This window comes from Heptranchias perlo, chromosome 9 (assembly GCF_035084215.1).
Source record: "Heptranchias perlo isolate sHepPer1 chromosome 9, sHepPer1.hap1, whole genome shotgun sequence".
NCBI lineage: Eukaryota > Metazoa > Chordata > Chondrichthyes > Hexanchiformes > Hexanchidae > Heptranchias > Heptranchias perlo.
In genome coordinates, this window is record NC_090333.1 from 19,660,904 (window position 1) to 19,683,123 (window position 22,220).

Below are 22,220 nucleotides of genomic sequence, written 5' to 3' on the forward strand. Positions count from 1 at the left end.
AGATTGATCAGGTAGATTTACTAGATTGATTCCTGGATGAAAGGGTTGACCTATGAGGAGAGATTGAATAGAATGGGCGTATATTCTCTGGAGTCTAGAAGAATGAGAGGTGATCTCATTGAAACATTTAAGATTCTGAGAGGGCTTGACAGGGTAGATACTGAGAGGCTGTTTCCCCTGGCTGGAGAGTCTAGAACTAGGGGGCATAGTCTCAGGATAAGGGGTCGGCCATTTAGGACTGAGATGAGGAGGAATTTCTTCACTCAGAGGGTTGTGAATCTTTGGAATTCTCTACCCCAGAGGGCTGTGGATGCTCAGTCGTTGAGTATATGCGAGAATGAGATTGATAGATTTTTGGACTCTAAGGGAATCAAGGGATTTGGAGATCGGGCAGGAAAGTGGAGTTGAGGTCGAGGATCAGCCATGATCTTTTTGAATGGTGAAGCAGGCTCAAGGGGCCTTATGGCCTACTCCTTAGTCCTATTTCTGATGTTCTTAGATCGCCCTTCAACCTTCTAAACTCAAGGGAATACAAGCTAACTTTATGCAACCTGTCCTCATAATTTAACCCTTTAAAACCTAGTGTCATTCTAGTGAATCTGCACTCCACTCCTCCGAAGGCTAATATATCTTTCACGAAATTCAGTGCCCTAAACTGAACGCTGTACTCCAGATAGGGTCTGACCAAGGCTCTGTACAACTGAGGTCCAACTTCCTCCTCTTTGTTTTCCAACTGCCTTGAGATAAAGGCCAACATTGCATTAGCCTTTTTGATTACTTTTTATACCTGTGCACTAGCTTTTAGTGATTTGTGTATATGGACATCCAAATCCATCTCTTCCACAGTTCCTAGTTGGTCGCCATTAAGAAAATATTGCAATTTGTCTTTTTTGGATCCAAAGTGGATGACCTTACTTCCCCACATTGAACACCATCTGCTACAGTTTAGTCCACTCATTTAATTGGTGTAAGATCCCTTAGTAACCTCATGCTTCTATCTACACAACGTAATGTAATTCTTAACTTGATGTCATCTGCAAACTTGGATATACAACTCTATTACTTCATCCATGGTGCATGGTGAAAAGCTGAGTGGGGCCCCTGTACAGCTCTATGGGGAACATCACTTGTATCCTACTAATCAGAGTACATTCACTGTTCTACCATATTAGCATAAAAATAAAAAGTTGCTAACTAATGTTAGATAGACAGCCAACCCTGGTGGACTGAGCTATGTCCCTCACACGCACTTGTGCAAATAAAAAAAAAGGTCACATTTATGATCTTCCAGCGTGCTGCGCCCTCAGGTGCAGTTATAAGCAAAGGTAAGAATCAAGAAATAAGTTAAATTTTAATTCTGAACGAGATTATTTATTTTACAAAGATTGATCGTAGCGGAATGCATCGCTCAGGATAATTACTTTTTCCATCGTCAGGAAGTTGCATTGATGATAACGGGGAAGATTTACGCTCAGTGGAGGACACTGGCTGGCAGCACCTTGTACCTCTCTCTCTCTCTCTCTCCTAACACAGGCTGCAGAGTGTTGCAAAGATGAGCTTGATCACGTGCGGGAGACGTCCAGCGGCCCGGGAACAATCGGAGGAAGTGACGTCTGGTGGAAAGCGGTCTATCGGGTGCTGCGGCGCGGGGAATTGTGGGAGGGAGCGACACGTGATTTAACCTTGAAGAGAGTTCGAGAAGCGGCGGTTCGGGAGGGAGGAGGAGGAGGTAAGAGTAGAAGGTAAGAGTAGAGCGGAGCAGAGCGGATAAAACCAGGGCCCCCCCCGCTTAGAGGTTTTATCGTGGTGTGGGTCATCCACGTGTTGGACCGAGCTGGAATAACAATCGCGTCGAACCAGCTGGTCGGGGTGTGAAGGTGCCCCCCCCCCCCCCCCATGTGACAGGGACGCGCGGCTCTTTCTGCCGGTCCTGCGGCCTCTGTCAGGGCGACAGTTTCCTCCCACCTCCCCAGACTCTGTGCACTGACTATCGGTTCAGGTGCAGGAGGCCCTTTGGGACATTCACCACCCCCCAGAACAACCCCTCTTCCTTCCCCCCCCCCCCAACCCAGAATAACCCCTCCTCCTTCCCCCCCCAACCCAGAATAACCCCTCCTCCTTCCCCCCCAACCCAGAATAACCCCTCCTCCTTTCCCCCCCCCCAACCCAGAATAACCCCTCCTCCTTTCCCCCAACCCAGAATAACCCCTCCTCCTTTCCCCCCAACCCAGAATAACCCCTCCTCCTTTCCCCCCAACCCAGAATAACTCCTCCTCCTTTCCCCCCAACCCAGAATAACTCCTCCTCCTTTCCCCCAACCCAGAATAACCCCTCCTCCTTTCCCCCCCAACCCAGAATAACCCCTCCTCCTTTCCCCCAACCCAGAATAACCCCTCCTCCTTTCCCCCCAACCCAGAATAACCCCTCCTCCTTTCCCCCCAACCCAGAATAACCCCTCCTCCTTTCCCCCAACCCAGAATAACACCTCCTCCTTCCCCCAACCCAGACTAATCCCTCCTTCTCTTCCCCCAACCCAGAATAACCCCTCCTCCTTCTCTCCCCCCCCCCCCAACCCAGAATAACCCCTCCTCCTTCTCTCCCCCCCCCCCCAACCCAGAATAACCCCTCCTCCTTCCCCCCAACCCAGAATAACCCCTCCTCCTTCCCCCCAACCCAGAATAACCCCTCCTCCTTCCCCCCCAACCCAGAATAACCCCTCCTCCTTCCCCCCCCAACCCAGAATAACTCCTCCTCCTTCCCCCCCCAACCCAGAATAACCCCTCCTCCTTCCCCCCAACCCAGAATAACCCCTCCTCCTTCCCCCCCAACCCAGAATAACCCCTCCTCCTTCCCCCCCCAACCCAGAATAACCCCTCCTCCTTCCCCCCCCAACCCAGAATAACCCCTCCTCCTTCCCCCCCAACCCAGAATAACCCCTCCTCCTTCCCCCCCCAACCCAGAATAACCCCTCCTCCTTCCCCCCCCAACCCAGAATAACCCCTCCTCCTTCCCCCCCCAACCCAGAATAACCCCTCCTCCTTCCCCCCCCAACCCAGAATAACCCCTCCTCCTTCCCCCCCCAACCCAGAATAACCCCTCCTCCTTTCCCCCCCAACCCAGAATAACCCCTCCTCCTTTCCCCCCAACCCAGAATAACCCCTCCTCCTTTCCCCCCAACCCAGAATAACTCCTCCTCCTTTCCCCCCAACCCAGAATAACCCCTTCTCCTTCTCTTCTTCTCTTCCCCCCCAACCCAGAATAACCCCTCCTCCTTCTCTTCCCCCCCCCCCCCCCAACCCAGAATAACCCCTCCTCCTTCTCCCCCCCCCCCCCCCAACCCAGAATAACCCCTCCTCCTTCTCCCCCCCCCCCCCCCAACCCAACCCAACCCAGAATAACCCCATCTCCTTCTCTTCCCCCCCCCCCCCCCCCCGCAACCCAGAATAACCCCTCCTCCTTCTCTTCCCCCCCCCCCCCCCCCAAACCCAGGATAACCCCTCCTCCTTCTCTTCCCCCCCCCCCCCCCAACCCAGGATAACCCCTCCTCCTTCTCTTCTCTCCCTCCCCCCCCCCCCCCCCCCCAACCCAGAATAACCCCTCCTCCTTCTCTTCCTCCCCCCCCCCCCCCCCCCCGTACCACATTCACCTGTTTCATGACTGGGCCTCACTCCTGATCTCTGCGTAACCCTTAGCAACCCTTGATCGGCCTGTGTGAGTATACACTTCATGACTGAACCAATGCCCTGCTACCTTGGTGTATCTGAGAGAGTATTGCTGCAGATTTTCCTCCTCCTGTTAAGTGCTTTGTATGTACCTGTATACAGGTATAAGATACCTATGATACATATATACTGTAAAGGGAATGAGAAAATAAAGTTGGCAGAAGGTTTATCTTGTGGAAGTCAAAGGTCCATCCTGTAATAACATTTTTGGAGTTGAGTATATTGTGTCATTGTTTTGCATAAAAGAAACTCATTGATGTGACTTATGCCCCTGTTGGAATTAATTTTGCAAAGCTGTGACACATGCTCCATTTTACCCATTAGTTAATGGTTTTTTTTTCAAAAGAGTTGGTCTGTCTGCTTACCCATGTATGCACTTGTTTGGTAGTGATTTCTAACGAGACTGAGCTGGCACTAGAGTTATACTGCTGGCTGCACACTGCTCAGTTGGGTTCATTTTGGATGACTGCACGCCTGAGTTACGCAAATCTGAAATTACTATCCATAGGGGGGAAAATATAGTAGAGCTGTAACTTTCATGCTTTGCTTTTTTTCTCCCAGTATGATTAGTAGGACCCACAATCACAGGCAGGTCCTGCATATCTCTGATCTCTGCATTATTCTGTTAATATGGCAATGGAGACTGCTCAGCAAGCATAAGTTCCAATAAATATATTTCATGTTAGATGTATGTTAAATGTATTTCAGATCTTTTGCCTTTTCCATACTTCATAATTGGTTGAAATACATAAAGCAATCCACTTTTCCATAAATGTGGTGAGGTAATTCACTAAAACAAGCAAAATACTGCAAATTTGAAATAAAAATAGAAAATACTGGAAATACTCAACAGGTCAGGCAGCACCTGTTAACTCTCTCGATGCTGCCTGACCTGAGTATTTATAGCATTTTCTGTTTTTATTTGAGGTAATTCACTTGCTGTTTTGTCATGAGTTATATGATCAGACATCACTTCAGGGACTATTCTGTTTTTCCACTTATCTATGTTTTGCTGCTGAAATGGATGTTATGGACTCGTCTCACTTTCTCCTCTCCATCCCCCCCCCCCCCCCCCCAACACATGGGGACCAGTATAAGAGTTAAGTGGTAATTATGTGACCAATAAGATTATGGAAAATATATAATTCTTAGATAATTTCAACAGACTTGTTTATTCAACAGTTGACGTATAATAGTTTATATTGGGGCAGAAATTGCTTGCAAAATAACGATGAGCTCAACAGCGCTTTCCGTTGTTAGTGGTGAAATGGAGGAGCAAGTTCTGGTGTTCGAACATGCACAGTGAAACGCGGAAATCAGGAGCTTGCTCCTTCTGTTTCGCTGGCGATATCTCAGCTTCGAATTAAAGGTATGTCGCCGGCTGCAATCTGGGAAATCATTGAAAAAGTACAAACTCACTCATCTGCCCAGCTGTAAAGTAACTAATATCGCTACAAAACAGGTGTGCTTTAAAAGTACTAAGTTATAATATATCTTAATGACTGCCAAACAACTAAAAATTAACTTTTAAAAATGTGAAGTCTCTACTCCTTATTTTAATAGTTTTTGGTCATTAAAGAAAAATGTTTTAATTTTTTTTACTTTTCCCTTCAGTCTCTTTTAGTTAATTCAATTATTTCTTACCCTCTTTCGCTGTCTAACTGTTTTTCAATGATTTTGATGTACCTTTCATTTCCTGGTTTTCAAGTTGGAAGCCTATGGAGACAGTTTGTCAAAAATGCTGCAATCTGATTGCTAGAGGGGAGAGTGTGAGCCCATCGCTTCTCCCACAGGTCCTAGCTTCGCTTGACCTGACGCTGGGCTCTTCTTCGCTTCCTATTCGAGAAAGTGCTCGCCGTTGGTTCGCCGCTCTGTACAATTTCTGACCCAATATGTTTAAAGGTTGCACTCTCCCCATGTTTACAGCATTAGCACCAAGACTGCCTTTTGGTTATCGAAGCACCTTAGGATTTTTTTTTTATGTTCACGGTGCTATATAAGTGCAAGTTGTTGTATTCGGCAGGGTTAGTATAACTTAATGCCTGGAGGATGTAGATTTTAATCACGACTAACTTTTGTACTTTTTAAAATTTACAATGCTCTGTGCAGTTAAAATTGGTATGCAAATTGTGATTATGTAAGAAAGAACTTGCATTTAGATAGTACCTTTCACGTCCTCAGGACGTCCCAAAGCACATTTGAAGTACAACTTGTAATGTTGGCGGATGTGGTCACTAGCTTGCACATAGCAAGGTCCCGCAATGAGATAACTGACCGGATAATCTAATTTCGCTGGTGTTGATTGAGGGATAAATGTTGTCCAGGATACTGGGAGAACTTCCCTGCTCTTCAAATGGTGTCATGCAATCTTTTATGTCCACTTGAGGGACCAAACAAGGCCTCAGTTTAACATCTCATCAGAAAGATGACACCTTCAGCAATGCAGCACTCCCTCAGTACTGCACTGCAGTGTTTGCTTAGATTATGTGCTCAGGTCCGGAATAGGGCTTGAACCCACCACCTTCTGGGGGGGGGGGGAGGGGGGAAGCAAGAGACATTCCACTGAGCCGAGGCTGACTTCTTAATTGGTCATTAGATGATTAATGAGATTGTGGAAGACATTGTTTGAGATAATGGGAACTAATGTGCTTTTACATTCATGGAATGAAAAATGAATTCTTATCTATCCGCTGATTTATGTATGGGAATTGTGAAAAAAATAAATGTTGCAAGGATCTTGTTATGTTGATTTCCTCTCAATTGCAGGTTCTTTTGAATTAGAACATGACCAGATGGAGCTCTGGTTTGTACATTATTGATTATAACCCCTGTATTGAGTTAATGTTGACATTTTGATACTTCAAACATTGATAATACCACAGAGCTAGCATGGCATTCAACTTATAATAGGATTGTTGCCTTTTGTCACGTTATTATAAATTTAAAGGGCTTACCATGTTTCACAGGTACTTGAGGCCTTAAGTCATCTAAAGGATGGGAACATCCACATCAACGCTACCTAACAATGTGCAAACTGCTTATGCTACTGGTGCACCACAGGCAACATCCCCATTGTCGGAATGCCCTATGCATCAAGCCAAGAAGGAAGGTAAATATTTTAAAGCATAAGAATGTATTTTGCAGCCAACTAGTAAAATTCTTTTGTGAAAAGAGTGTTTTATATTAAGCAAATTATGGGGACAGAGGACGAACAGATCTCATAGATTATGGAGAAATTTAAGATGTATCTTGGAATCATAGTTTACCTGTATGGATTCCAAATTGTAGAGCCTCTTCAGAATGAGAGCAACTAATTTACCCCCACTCCAAAATTTGGCACATTAGAAAGTATTGATATTCACACAGCATGGGTATTTTACACATCTGTCTCCATTTGCGTTATGCATGAACAAGTATTTTAAACTTATTAGCCTTGACGCTACACTAAATATTGGTGTGTTTGTTACTTTGCTATTTTCATGACTTTTAACCCAACAAAGAATTTAGCATTTGTACTCTAAAATTAAAACAGCAGTATTTCAAGGCTGTCACTACAAAATAGCCATGATGTGGAGATGCCGGTGATGGACTGGGGTTGACAAATGTAAGGAATCTTACAACACCAGGTTATAGTCCAACTGTTTTATTTGAAAATCACAAGCTTTCGGAGGCTTTCTCCTTCGTCAGGTGAGTGTGGGATTCGATACAAAATAGCATTGATATAGTTCATGTAATGATTCATCCATATGAAATATTCCTCTTTTTGCAACAGGCATTCCACCAGGTTGTCCAATGCATCAGGCAACTGCAACAGCAACCTCAACAGAGAATACATCTTATCCCTTACCAGCACATCAGGAGAGGGCATACGAATATGTGGAGTGTCCCATGAGAGTAACTGCCGGACCAGAAACAGGAAATGATATTGACCCCAGTAATATGGTAAGTAGGATAGGAGTCATTTTAATCATTCAAATGTTAATATTGTCCACATTTTTCCACTTGGTAATTCAGTGTTTCATTGCTACCCTTCCTAAGTTTTCCACTATAGTAAAGCATTTAGGCAAAAAGTGCTTTGTTGATCATTTTTAAAACCTTAATGGATATCATGATTACCTTGAGTAGACTATATGTCATTTTTCAACAAAATGTGATGCTTTAATTCTGCTGTCTGTATCTATTTATGTGCTTATGATAATTGTTCATTGGCTGAGCAATTGAAGCTTGAAATCCAGGTAGTTGAACTTGCTAGGCATGTCAAAGGGATGTTGCATAGTGACATTTATGAAATGAATAACCTCTCTACCACAATTTTATTTATGAATTCAACATGTTACACCTTTCTAAAAAATTAGTTCTTTTATGACTTATAAATTAAGTAATAGAAAGCTTGTAACATGTTAGAGAATGTAGATAAACTGCATAACTTAGCTGTAATGAGTTAGAATGTGTTCTGGAGAAAATAAATTTCATTTCAGCTGAAATTAGCATTAAAGCAGTGAATGTAGATGGTTTTAGATTTTTAATTTTTCCTCTCTCTAAGATTCAGTTTAGTGAAATCAACTATTTTGAGCTGGAGTTATATTTACTTTTTAAAGAGAACTATACAACATCCTGTGATTTTTTTTTTTAAGTTGGTGTTCTTTATATATAAGAACTATATCCATTTTGTTTTGTAGATGCCACCACCTAACCAGATGCCAACATCAGATCAGCCATTCCCCCTTTCTGTTGTCAGAGAGGAGTCCTCTATTCCTAGAACTTATTCAGGCAAACATTGGGTATACCCTTCTGAACAGATGTTTTGGAATGCAATGATCAAGAAAGGGTAAGCAGACAAGACCTATTATGTAGGCGATAGTAGTACGGAGGAAAAAGTTATGTAACTTAAGTACCAGTCGCCATTACTACTTTCAGACATGGTTAAGGAAAGGTATGCCACTAGGTAGCTTCTAATGCTTGCAGGTTAAATTCTGATTCCTTCTAGTCTGCATCAACTTGAAATTTGTAGTTTCTCTGAGGAGCTCTAAAAGGAGGATGTGCAGATGGAAAGATTAAAACTGATGTAGTATGGGACACTCCTATTTTGTGATAGTGCAGCAAGAGCTCAGAATTGCTTTTGGTCTATTTTGTATTCCTCCCATGAGCACTTAGCTCAATGTCGTATTGAATGAGTACCAAATTATTCTATTTAAAATTTTCAGCCATTTCGTATATTTGTTGACCAATAATAGAAATGTGTTTTTGGTCGGAGTTTTATTAACAGTCTTGTTTTAGGAAAGTCAGTGAATTACTAGATTTAAGTGTGTGTAGATAGCAGTTGTAATAAGTTCATGGCAATTGGAGTGTCCCAATGGCTCAGTGAGTAAATGTACAGTATTGTGTGGAACTGAGCCATATAGACCAGGAAGGTCCACTGTTTGATTCTAAGTTTGTGGTGAGTTAGCTGAGCTTTGCCACAGTGCCCCTGGTATAGGGATGTGAAAATCAGCAAGATTCCTGAATGCTGTCCAGTGACCTCTGCTGGAAGGTGTGGAGGTAAAGACAAGATTGGGCTCAGCTGTGATGCCTTCAAGGGCAATAGGCTCGTGACACTCATTGTCTGTGCTCTCAGTGGCAAGTTACTGGAAAGGAAGGGAAATTTTTTTTTAAAATGGCAAAACAAATATTTTTTACCCTCTGTAAAACTATATGTTATAAATAAAAAAATTTTTTTGTCCCGTTACTAATCTAGCACAAGTTTTATATTAAGATGTCTAAATACCAATGTTTAGTTCAGATTAAAGAATAGTGGCGTAGAGTACCTGCGATTCATCACTGGTGTAGCACTATATTCAGCACTTACAACAACCAGAATATGAAAAAGGTCAGGGTTTTATATTCTGTAATTCAACATTGAAACACAGTGAAATTAATCAAGAAAATGGATTATTTGAACAGTGACAAAGTGTTCAGTTCCTTGGTTTAAAATTATATTCCATTATATAATTATTTTACAGGTGGCGCTGGCGTAATGAAGACATTACAGCTGATGATATGTCAAACATTATTAAGATCCATAATCAGAATAATGAACAGGCCTGGAATGAAGTACTCAAGTGGGAAGCGCTCCATGCCAAGTTAGTTCAACTGCTGAAAACAGATGCACCTATTGAACAGCACAGAGTGGTAGCTGTCTTTTGCTAGGGCTGTTTTATTTCATAAGTGAAACTGACCTTGCAATGTATCAAACTTCGATTTATTGCAAGACTTTCATTTAATTAAAATGAACACTTGGAAGGCTAAATGTCCACTGATCTGATCATTGGTTCTGAAAGTTCTTATTGAATTCTGTGCATGTTAGTTACTTCCACTCACCTGCAATAAGAATTTTTTTATTTTCACTTCTTTCAAGCATCAATATGGGGAACTTAGTGTTATGCTACAGATTTTATCCTGTGGACAAGAACTTAATAACACTAATGTTAGTACAGTTGAGGCTGCATAAGTGAATTGCCCACATAAGTGAGTGAATTCTCAATGCAGAAATTCTTTTCATATGATTTCTTCTGTTTTCCAGAATACTTGTGAACTAAAATGTTACCATCTGCAATTCCATTCACCCTATCTGGAAGTTACAATTTTTGCAGTGACTGAAAACAGTTTTCAACATCACAACTGACTAACCAGTCAACAGTGATGTTCTGTGGACACACATTCATCACACGCTCGATTCATTCATCATGCTCTGTGCTCGCTCTTTTCCAGCTGCCCAGGTACAGTTTAGTCAGCTGTGATGTTGAAAACTGCTGGTTTAAAACAGCAGAAGCAATTGAAAATGGGAAGAATATAGTCTGGATAAGCTTTGCTGGCAAATGACCTACTTAAACAGGCTCAACTGTAATAGTTTCTTAAAATGCCTTTGTGATGTTTGCAAATTTGGTAGTGTCAAATTATTAAAATCATAAATATTTACGAATTTAGCACTGCAGCCAAAAAGATTCATTTGCAATACTCATTGCAAGATCTACTGGTGATTATTATTGGGTCTTGTAATAATAGTTTACTCTATTGCTGTGCAATTGACAGCTTAAAAATACATGGATTAGGACAGACAAAACTGCCTGTGTAAACAGATTTTTCCATATACAGGCAGTATGATCTAAATCATGCCAGTCCTGGACATAATATCCCAATACCAAGTCACTTTCCATCCCTTCACCTGAAATAGAACTCCTGATCTAAGATATCATTTTGTGCTAGATTGGGTTTTAATATTCACAAACAATTGCTTAGACATCTTCACATCTTAGATGATTTCGCATTCAGTATGTATAATGTATTTTTGATTGAATTGCTGAATGTTTAAGTGGGATGTGGTATAAAAAAAACTAGACGTCTCTAAAACGAAAAGGAGCAAGTTAATCTAGTCTGTGCTCGGAGACTGCCCATTCCTTTAGGGAATGTCCATGTGTATATTATCACTTATCATTTTTAAGAATTGTAATTCTGACATACACAGCTTTTATTTATAAAAATATGAATCCAATATCCTCTGCCTGTATTTCATTAACGAAAAATCCCTACAGGTTTAGCCAAAATGCTCCACAGACTTCTACTCTTAAGGCCAGTCATTGCATTATTTTTTATAACCTTTTATTGTCAATGTAACATTTTGATTACTCCCAACAGAATGTAAGACTCATCCTCTTTATCTTGCTCAAAATTTTACAATGTTGAAGTAGCAGTCAAAATGAGCAGAATTAGGAAAATGATGTGACCTAATAAGAATACTTGAAAATATAACAATAATCTGTCTAGTGCCAGATTAACTTTCTCTCCCAGTTCTTTCTTGCCCCTTTTCATCAAAATAGTGCTAGTGAAATGTTATCCTGTATTACTAAATCCGTTAATTCCTTATAGAATCAAACATTTTTGAGTTATGTAGTGTTCCTGAATTTTCACAGCTTCTATGCATTACTTGTAATCTTGCACAGTCGCTTGTTTGGTGAATTTATGGTGCGTTGCAATACAGTGATGTCACATGTGGAAGATCTCCAATATTAGCTTTGTTGCAACTCTGTTACATCTTCAAATAGAGTCATTATTTTGTCGTCTCAAACTGTCTGCAGTGTTGTTCTTCCTCCTCATAATTTGAATAATGTCTCTAATGTGAAATCTCCATATCTTCCAATAAACTTCAGGTTTTAAAAGCATGAATTCAGTCATGCTACTACATAATATTCTGAATAATCAATGCATGTAATAAAGTTATAGGATCAATATTTAATTTAAATGTCAATTTTAGTTAAATTGAAAACGTTTGATATACTTTTGTGTTTGGTGTTTTAGAGAATGTCCCTGTGGGCCTTCACTAATCCGCTTTGGGGGAAAAGCTAAGGAATATTCACCTAGAGCTCGGATTCGTTCTTTAATGGGGTATGTTTTGAATTGTTCATTGAAATTATTATTTAATGTAATTAGATTATGTAGCGCATTTTATTTTGCCTCACTTGATGTATTACACACTTTTTTATTGTGACAGATTGCCATAAGACTACATGATATCTTTTTGAGAATGGAAATAAATTGTGCCATGGTCTTTTTGGAAAAAAAAGACCCCCTTGAATGCTGTGTTTTTTTTTGGGTGGGGGGAGAAATAAGGCATGCAAGAGAACTTGGTAACCTACTGGTCTAAATCTTTCCAAACAGCAGTATCTTTCAAAGTATTTTCCTTGAATTTAGCCCATTTGTACTGCCACTGTTATACTTCCTCAAATGCTCTCCCTAGTCCTCCACTAATGATACCATTGATCTGGCTGTAACCATTCAATCTCCCCTTGGCACCTTCCCTTAATTAGATTGAGATTAGGAACTCCCTCAGAGTGACGGAATTGTATATATAAACCATTTTTACTGTTATTTGGGACATCGCACTGTTCATGACCATTAGTGAACAATGTACCATCTAATTTAAGTACTTTATTGTATTAAATGTGAGTGAGCTAAAGGTCTGGGAATCACCATGAGGTATACTTGGGCAGTTTCTTGTCTGTCTAATTCCTTCCTTTTATATGCAATGACTACCATCTGCTGGAATTTTTAATGCACTGCATTGGTCAAAGCTTTTTGAAAACTTACTAGAATTGTGTTCAAACTAAATATTTGTCACTCCATGCTAATGTTTTTGTACTTTACTACAAAAATGATTACGTATATCAATTTCTTAAATGAATGCAAGTTTGCATTATATTTTTACTTGCTTATGAATTTTATATATTTCAAGAACAACAACTTGCTCTCTTAATTTAAAAAGAAGTCACAAGGCACTTCACAAATGAAAATAGGGAAATGGATGCTGAATTATGGAAGAAGAGGTTAGGGAAGTGGAAAAAAAGCCAAATTGAAAAGATAGCTTTGAGAGAGCTTTTAAAAGGAGAAAGAGAAGTGGAGAGGCAAAAGGGTTTAGGGAGGGAGTTGGAGAATGGTCAAGGTGACCGATTGCACCAATTGGGGTAGGATGATGCGTAAAAAGCCAGAGTCAGAGGTCCAAAGGATGCAGGGCAATATGTTTGGGGAAGGTTGCCTTTAGAAATTAAGTCCTAAAATCTAAATGTATACCCACTGAATTTATAACTGTTAACAGGCAAAATAACTGGTAACACCTGCTTAGTGTGTGATCTGAAAAAATGTGACATAATTCTACTGTGAAGCTGTTTTTAAGCTTCCAGAGAAATTGTTTCGTACACGTAAAATGGACATTTTTAATGAGTGCAGCTCTTGAGTATTTAGCGGTGAACAAATGAACCAATAAGCCATTTTTTCTATAGTGCATTTCAGGGAATTGTTTGAGCAAACTGATTTCACCCACCCCCAGGGATGACATCCTTATACCACATGCTTACTTCAAGAATTTCATTATTTTAAATGGAGAAAATCCTAGGTGATGTAGGTGCAAAATATGTGTGGACTTTACAGTTAAAATATTTGTTTCCCCATGATAACACAATAATTATCAGTTTTGTATCTCGGTGCAAGGTCTCCATCAGGAACTGGGTTGCAAATGGGATCGTTTGTCATCACAGTAAGAGTCCCCTTTTCAGTTTAGCAATACTGATTGCTAAATATGGCTTTGAGTTATATTAGCGCACTAATTGAACGGTGTGGTTTTTTAAAAAAAAAAATAGTGACCCAGTCAGAGCCACCTATTTATAATCATTCTTTTCATGTTGATTTACATACAATTGATAAAGCATTGAATCGAATTGCAAGAACTAGCTTCATTTCATCAGATGTCAAAAAAGAACAAATTCTGGCATCAAAAGATGTCGTATGATATAGAGAAGGGGTATCTAAACTATGCCGCACAAGTCCCCAGACCACATTTGTATTTATGGTTCTTTTTTATATGAGGCATTTTTCTTCCACTTTAATGTCACAGGTTTGGTGGTTTGGAAAGGCCTTCTTAGTGCTGCTTTTTCATTGATAATTTATAAATCCACCAATGACTGGGAAAGGTTTCTTCAGACATGGGTAACTCAGGTAGGAGAAACTAGCAGAGCAAGAAATGTAAGTGGGAACTAGGAGATCAGGTCAAGGAGAGCTGGTACAATAAACGTCTTGAAATTGTTGCTTATCTCAATTGGGTCTGACCGGAAGTATGGCTTGCAAAGTGAATAAAGTAATTTGATTGGGTGAGCAAATCAAGGAGAATGGTGAGCAGATCAGAGACTGGCAGATTTGGAGCTGCACATCAAAGAGGGAGCGTAGTTCAGAGACTGGCACATCCAGAGAGGCAGAGCAGATTAGAGGTTGGCACATCAGAGAGGGAGAGTAGATCAGCATCAGTATATTGGAAAGGGAGAATACTACAGGGAGGTGGAGGAGGCAACACATCAATTTTAATGTTAAGGTTCCATTTAGAAATTATCTTGAATTCATTGGTAAGTGACTCTGTAAATTTGTATATTAACTATTGAATTATGTTATGAGAAAGTAGAAAAGCAAGAATTATTGCCGAAAAGAAGCAAATTAATGAAAATGATTTAGCAAATGCTTTTGAGTTATGTTTTGAAGCATTCCATGAATTTTGTGTTTATATTGTGAGGCCCCGTGACATGCAGGTAAGTGACCCCCACTAAGACAAAGTCTGGACACCTGCTAGAGATTAATGACAAAATTTAAGTTGTAAAATGTGGATGTATTTAATATTAACTTGGTTTTGTAAGGTGACTGTTGTATTCAAGTTGATTATTTTAAAAATCCTGATAGGTATGAACTACCTTTTGATCGACATGACTGGATTGTGAACCGTTGTGGAAGAGAAGTACGATATGTGATTGATTACTATGATGGAGGCGACATTGACAAGTCAACATACCAGTTCACTGTTCTAGACGTGCGTCCAGCTCTGGATTCTCTTACTGCAGTGTGGGACAGAATGAAAGTGGCATGGTGGCGCTGGACTTCGTGAACTGTGTTTGAATTGTATTTATTGTACAGAAACTTATGGATATCATATCTTTAAACTTTTAAAATTAAAACTGAATTAACTGTAAATAGCAACTGGACAGGTTATATACAATCTGCATTGCCAGATATCTCGTGTTTAAAAGCTGTTAACTATTTAAAACAATGTGATCATTTCTGTGCATACAGTTTGTCATAATACATAAACTTGGTGTCTGATTCCTATTCATGTGTGGTATTCTGTACATTGTTAGAAATCAATTGCTGATTAGGAGGGGGTAGAATAATCCATCTTCGTTTATTGTGATGCTATTGAAGGAAATACACCAGGGAATTACTTCTGCGAGACTGCACTCTTGTATATTCGAATATATATTAGTTTCAAAAAGTGTTAAACTTGACTATCTTTTCATTTTTTGAGTTTGAGTGGCTAGATGGCACATTGGGATGATTGCAGCCATTAGACTGTTCCCGTGCTTAGAGTGGAGTGGTACTTGAAAATTATGGCGCAATGCTAGACATGAGCCCAGTGCTCTCTTGACTTTAGTACTGAGCTGTAGCACTCAAATGAAGGTGGGAATGGACTAATTATAGTAATTGCCCTGATGTACCGGAGAGCTGAATGAGCTCTGATAAATAAAGATACAGCAGCTAAATTTTACATTTAGATTTTCAGTTAAATTTGCTAGTCTTCCTTGGATGTAGTAATATTTAAAGTCGGCTACTTTTACTTTTTTTGGAGATTTAATGTCTCCTTTGTGGCAGGCAATTTAGACTTGATATTAATACCTCAAAAATAGATTATCCCTTGACTTTTTTGACTATAGTGGATATTGTCGAGGTTCCAGAATGTTATTGTGACTGATTTAATCTGGAATCAGTGTCTGAGTTGGTCGAAAATGTGAGATGATAACCAAAGTTTCAATTTTGTTAGCCTTCCATACGCCATCAACATTATTAGCAAATCTGACAAGATCCCAATTATGTTCAAGGTTTGACTTTTTGTTCTTTGTTGCCCAAATCTATTTTTGAGAAATAAGATGGCTCTTCTGCTTCACAGTTGATGTGCTCACTGGCATATGCTTTAGCACTGTAGATAATTTCTGTATTAGCATTTAACTTTGGTGTAATTTCTGTATAGTGATATTTAATTGCAGAAATGTGACACATTTTTAAACTTGCTTCTTGTGTTATTGACTCTCTCGTGCCCAGTTCTGGAGATTACTGAGTGGATTGTTGATCATGGAGAGGGTGTCCTTGACAGCATGATATCTGGCTGTGTACATAATTCTCAAAATATCTCCTAATAACTGAACATATTATGAGTAGGATTGCCGACTCTGGTTGCTAGCAGCAGTGCCTGGGAGATTCATGCTCCGTTCTGGAAGGGTCAGCAACCCTAGTTATGATTTGGGTTGTGTAACAAATAAACTTGAACAGCTGAAATAAAAGCTACTTTTTTTTAAAAAAAGTACTGTAATCATGTGTATTCTCCATGAAAACTGTCATGAGCTCTTCCCCTACAGTTCAAGATTAAAGTACCAACATTATTTAATCATTATCCTATGCTTCAGTCAGATATGGAGGTTCTGGATACTGGAGTCAAAAAGATGCATACTTGAGGGGGCCTAAGTCATGACTATTGCCAACCTGTGCCCAAGTTCTCTCGGCTTAGGTAAGTGGGTATGACCTTATGAAGAAAGAGCATATGCAATTAATGTTGGTCATACAGAAATTCTATCTTTTGTCGGTTTCTCAGCAGTTTGGTTTGAACACTTTCAAAACATGTTTACTTTAATGCAGTCAACTCCTGAGTTTGAGTCTTGCAAAGTAAACAGTACAGGCAAATGTAAACTTACCAGCTTCTACATACTCGATGGCAATGGAGACCCATTTTTTCCTTTCATCTCTCGATCAGTCTCTAGAACAGTAATCTCTTACGGCCTACTAAACACACTGAGCCACGTCTGCGTGCTTGCATCTTGACATAAAATTGCCTGGTCCACAGGCACAGCCCACTGTTGCCAGACTCATGACTTTGATTTCTTTCAAAATTGAATATACATTTTAAAATTGAATATATCTATTATCCTTTACCTCTGTTATCCAATTGAAGGGCAATTCTGAAAAGAGACCTAGGATTCTCAATAGACTCACAGAAGTGCCATGTGAGGAATAATGTAAATCCCGGAAAGTGGCAAAGAGGGCGGTTTAGTGTTGCTGTCTTGTCACTGAAAAACAGTGAAGGGGCTTTTATGCATGGAAATAGGTTTTTGAATATGTTCCTGGCTGACCGAAACAAAAAGATAGCCTCATGTATTGTCCTCTGCCTGGTAGAGAAAATTGAGGTTTCCACAACAGCTGCAGGGGAAAAAACTGATGGAGGTGCTGTTTTTAGAAGAAATGACTAAAAGGATAAAGTGAATACAGTGTGTATATAGATTTTCAGAAGGTTTTGAATGAGGTATTGTACAGGAGGCTTGTTGGAAAATTCAGGCATATAGTATCAGAAAACGTAGCAGCATAGGTAGCAACATGTTGATGGACAGGAAACAAAGAACTAGGGTAAATGGGTGTCGCTCTGATTGGAGAAGGGTTGGAAATGGTGTGGCCTAAGGGCCAGGGCTGAGTCCACTTGTTTTTAATATAGATATATTTATATAGATAAATGACTTGGATGTAGGGGACAAATCTCAGAATTTGCTGATGACACAAAGGGTGGAGATTTGGCAAACAGTATAAAAGACTTCATATAAATGTAGACAGGTTAGTGGAATGAGTGGTAGGTAATACATATTGGGAGTTAAAACAAGGAATGTGATTGTACACTTAATGGAAAGACACTGAAGAGTGTGGATGAACAGAGATGTGAAGTTTCAAATACATAATACCCTGATAGTATAAGTAGATAAACCATAAAAACAGCAAATAGAATTTTGGATTTTATAAATGCAGATGTAGCATATGAGTAAAGTAATGAATTTCTATGAAACATTGGTTATGCTACAGTTAGAGTACTGTACAGTCTTGGGCACTCCATTATAGAAAGGATGTTAAAGCCATAGAAAGTGTTCAGTATAGATTTACCAGGATGATGCCAATGATGAGAATCTATCGTTGTGAAGAGAGACTAAATATACTGGGACTATTTCCACTGGATTAGAGACAACTAAGGAGATTTAATGGCAGTTCAAAAAATTTAAGGATTCTGATAGTGAACAGGGAGTGACTATTTCCTCTAATTACATAGTGATGAGGGATCATCAATTTAAAATTCTTAGTGAGGGGAATCATAGTCATACAGCACAGGAGGAGGCCATTCGGCCCATCATGCCTCTGTCAGCTCTTTGAAAGAGCTATCTTAATTAGTCCTACTCTGCTCTTTCCCCATAACCCTACAAATTTTTCCTTTTCAAGTTTATATCCAATTCCATTTTAAAAGTTACTATTGAATCTGCTTCCATTACCCTTTCAGGCAGTGCATTCCAGGTCATAACTAGCTGCATAAAAAAAGTCTCCATCTCCCATCTGGTTCTTCTGCCAATTATCTTAAAAGATATTGTGGAGCTGTTATGAGAAATTTCTTTACATGGGGGTTGTTGGAGCATAGAATGCTACAGGGACTGGTTGAGGGAGAGATCATTGCACCTTTTAAAGGAAAATTAGATACATTTGTGAAGCAAAGGAAGATGCAAGGCTATCAGGAAGAGAGCAGGGCAGTGAGATAAGTTTTGGATTACTGACACAGACATGATTGGCTGACTGGCAGCCTGTGCAGTAAACTTCTTTAGCTCTATATCATACCACCCTGGTTTCAGAAAAAAATGAGTTCATGATGCTTAAGATGATGGCCTCTCAGGTACTACACCTGCCGAGAAGATCTTCAGAGATGGGAGAGACTGGCCATCTTAAAATTCTTTAGCTCTATATTAGGATTGTTTTGGACCAAGAGAGCAACCTTAGTTAACCCTAGTAACTACCCTAGATAGTCAGCAGCGTGTGCCATAGCAGAAACCATTTTTATTGACTAGCTATTTCTTACGATCACCAGCTTCCTGGGGTGGCTGGTGGAGATATGAAATATCTGAAACGTATGACTCTGCTTTCCTCAGATTATTCCTAGGTGGAATTTGCATGTGGTTCTGAGAAAACCAATGCCCTAATCAATTAGTGAGTTTTTATAAGTAACTTTTTCACTCAATTATTGCTGGCCTCTTTTGATATTATGTAGTAATTTGTACACAAGAAATAGGAGCAGGAATAGGCCTTGTGGCCCCTCAAGCCTGCTCCGCCATTCAATAAGATCATGGCTGATCTTCTACCTCGACTCCACTTTCCTGCCCTATCCCCATATCCCTTGATTCCATTAGTGTCCAAAAATCTATTGATCTCAGTCTTGAATATACCCAACGACTGAGCATCCATAGCCCTCTGGGGTAGAGAATTCCTAAGATTCACAACCCTCTGAAGAATTTTTTCCTCATCTCTGTCCTAAATGACCGACCCCTTATCTTGAGACTATGATCCCTAGTTCTAGACTCTGCAGCCGGGAGAAACAGCCTCTCAGCATCTTGGGACGTTTGGGGCAGAGCGGCAGCAGAAGTGAAGAGAGGTGGCCGGCGGGAGCTGGCGTTCGAGGCGTTACCACTTCCCCACACCGTGATAGGGTTTTTAAAAAACAAACCCGCCAAAGGTTTTAATACAAAGAAGAATTGCTGTGGTTTTTTTTTTGGATTGAACGGTGTGCCATGATAGAGGTTCATTTTATGTGAGGGGGGCCGGGGGTTGGTCAGAGTCAGGCCGCCAGCTGCCATCGTTGTTGGACTGGTCATGTGGTCCTCTTCATGTTTAGTTCATCTGCCAGTTATTGTCATGGATGATGAGGTCAGTAACCTTGTGTCACTGCCAGATGTCAGTGCAGAGATTCTGAAAAAGGTATGGTAGCTTTAAAGCAGCCATATATTTTAATCTTGACCCGTGTGTTTAGTGACAACGGCGTTGTGCATAGTGATTTCTAACCTTAACATCCTAACCCTAAATCGGGCAGTGGCAATAGTTACTCTTTTAACATTTTTTTGGGCATCACCTCAATACTAACTCAAATAATGAGTACTCTCTTTAAAATGCCTTCAAGAAGCAGGTTATCTGTGCAGTTTTCAAAACGAATGCTCTGACACGAGACAGATAGATATATTTCTTAATGCTAAAGGGATAGGGGGAAAAAGCGCGAACAGGGTATTGAGACGATCAGCCATGATCATTTTGAATGGCGGAGCAGGCCCAAAGGGCTGAATGGCCTACTCTTGCTCCTATTTTCTATGTTTATCTACCCTGCCAAGCCCTCAAAGAATTTTATATGTTTCAATAAGATCACCTCATTCTTCCAGGGAATATAGGCCCATTCCACTCACTCTTTCCCATAGGAAAACCCTCTCATCCCAGGAATCAATCTGGTGAAGAAAAACTTGCATTTATGTAGCGCCTCATCACATCTCAAACATCTGTGCTTTAAATATAATTAATTCCTTTTAAGTGCAGTGACTTATGTAGGCAAATACAGCAAGATCCCATAATCAGCAATGAGATGAGTGACCAGTTAATCTGTTTTTGATGATGGAAGCTAGGGAGAGGAATGTTGGCCAGACACAGGAGGAACTCCCAGTTCTCCTTTGCAGTGTGTCCTAGGTTCTTTAATCATGCACCTGAGAGAGTGGAATGTACAGACCAGACCTTGCTTTAACTTCTCACCTGAAGGACACCAGCCCTAACAATGCAGCACTCCCTCAATCAGCCTAGACTATGCTCATGCCGTGGAAAGAGGCCTGAAATCACAAGCCTGACAGATCTCAGGTCTCAATAATCTTGCCCGTAATTGTGTATGGCTTTCACTTGTCTAGAAAATCATAGATTAAACTTTGGTACTATCACCTCATGTCTCTTCCATTGAAAGGAAGTAGTATTTGGTTTGTTTCAAGTGAGCCTGAAGATTTAGGTCTTCAGCACCTCACTGCCAGCTCCTGGAAAACTCCTATTTTATTCAGTGGGGAAGAACATTTGTTTACCTATTTTGGCTACAATCTTCATTCTTTGAATATAGTTTGGCTTCCGCAAATCAAGTTGCTGTTCAGTCTACCCTTTGTTTTTCTTTCTAACCCAGTGTTGGTCTTGTTTGTTGCTCATTGTGTATATTTCAGTACTGCTTCCCCTGGTCAAAGAACCAAGGATCGATCCCAGCACAAGGCCTAATATGCAGCTTGGGGGTGGAGGGTGGACCAGGTCACCTGACGTCCTTAAAAGATCACATTCCTCCTAGTTCCCTTCCCCCTGACGGGGTGATGGAAAATTCTATTTGTATGTAGAGGGAACTTCATTTGAAGAACCGACAAGACCATAGCTACCTTAGGTAATTTAACATTATAAATGTTGCTTCAAATGGAAAGTGAGACATTGATCTGCATAATTAATTCCATTCAATCTGATAAAAATGCTTTATTGACATTGAAGGGCAATGCCGCTTAACATCAATTTTAGGCAGAGTGAAATAATTAACATTTATCAATTTTTAAAAAATATATCTTAGCAGTTGATTCCTTTCACTAATTCAATTTTGCCACATAATACTTACATTTCTCAGCAATATAGCTAGCTGAAGATGGATGAGCTGCACCTGCAGGAGATTATCACCAAACAGCCACAACACATTCTCCATCAAAAACAAAATACTGTGGATGATGGAAATCTGAAATAAAAACAGAAAATGCTGGAAATACTCAGCAAGTTAGGCAGCCCCTTGATGGGTATTTCCAGCATTTTCTGTTTTCACAACACATTCTACAGTTGTTTTTAAAAAGTTGCATTGACCATTGAACAGAAGCAGTGTTTTTAAAAAAAAAACACAAGCGGTATGACATATCGGTCCAATCATGGAAATATAGGCTGGACAACATCCTCAAAAACCACATAATCAAACTGTTTTGTACTGGATTTGGGCCATAACTGATTTAATTTCACAAGAAACTGTTGGTGGAGGAGAGGTTCTTTCCCATTGGC

General features: G+C 40.3%; 1 protein-coding gene across 2 annotated transcripts; it reads left to right on the forward strand.

Annotated features, from left to right (window-relative positions):
* Positions 1-1,663: 1,663 nt before the first annotated feature.
* hccsb (holocytochrome c synthase b) lies at positions 1,664-16,641 on the forward strand. Of its 2 annotated transcripts, none has more exons than XM_067989967.1 (7): positions 1,664-1,742; positions 6,689-6,831; positions 7,495-7,664; positions 8,402-8,550; positions 9,722-9,841; positions 12,054-12,140; positions 14,973-16,641. In XM_067989967.1, exons 2-7 carry the CDS (start codon positions 6,717-6,719, stop codon positions 15,172-15,174), a joined length of 843 nt encoding a protein of 280 aa, XP_067846068.1. In that variant the 5' UTR covers positions 1,664-1,742; positions 6,689-6,716; the 3' UTR covers positions 15,175-16,641. The 2 variants fall into 2 exon arrangements, with proteins under 2 accessions (XP_067846068.1, XP_067846069.1); XM_067989968.1 differs by having other exon boundaries at positions 1,674-1,729.
* The last annotated feature ends 5,579 nt before the right edge of the window (positions 16,642-22,220 follow it).

Coding starts and splice junctions, on each gene's coding strand:
- hccsb (XM_067989967.1), top strand. CDS start 6,717: ATGGGAACATCCACATCAACGCTACCTAACAATGTGCAAACTGCTTAT. Junction 6,832..7,494: donor GCATCAAGCCAAGAAGGAAG/GTAAATATTTTA, acceptor TTTTTGCAACAG/GCATTCCACCAGGTTGTCCA. Junction 9,842..12,053: donor TGGGAAGCGCTCCATGCCAA/GTTAGTTCAACT, acceptor TTGGTGTTTTAG/AGAATGTCCCTGTGGGCCTT.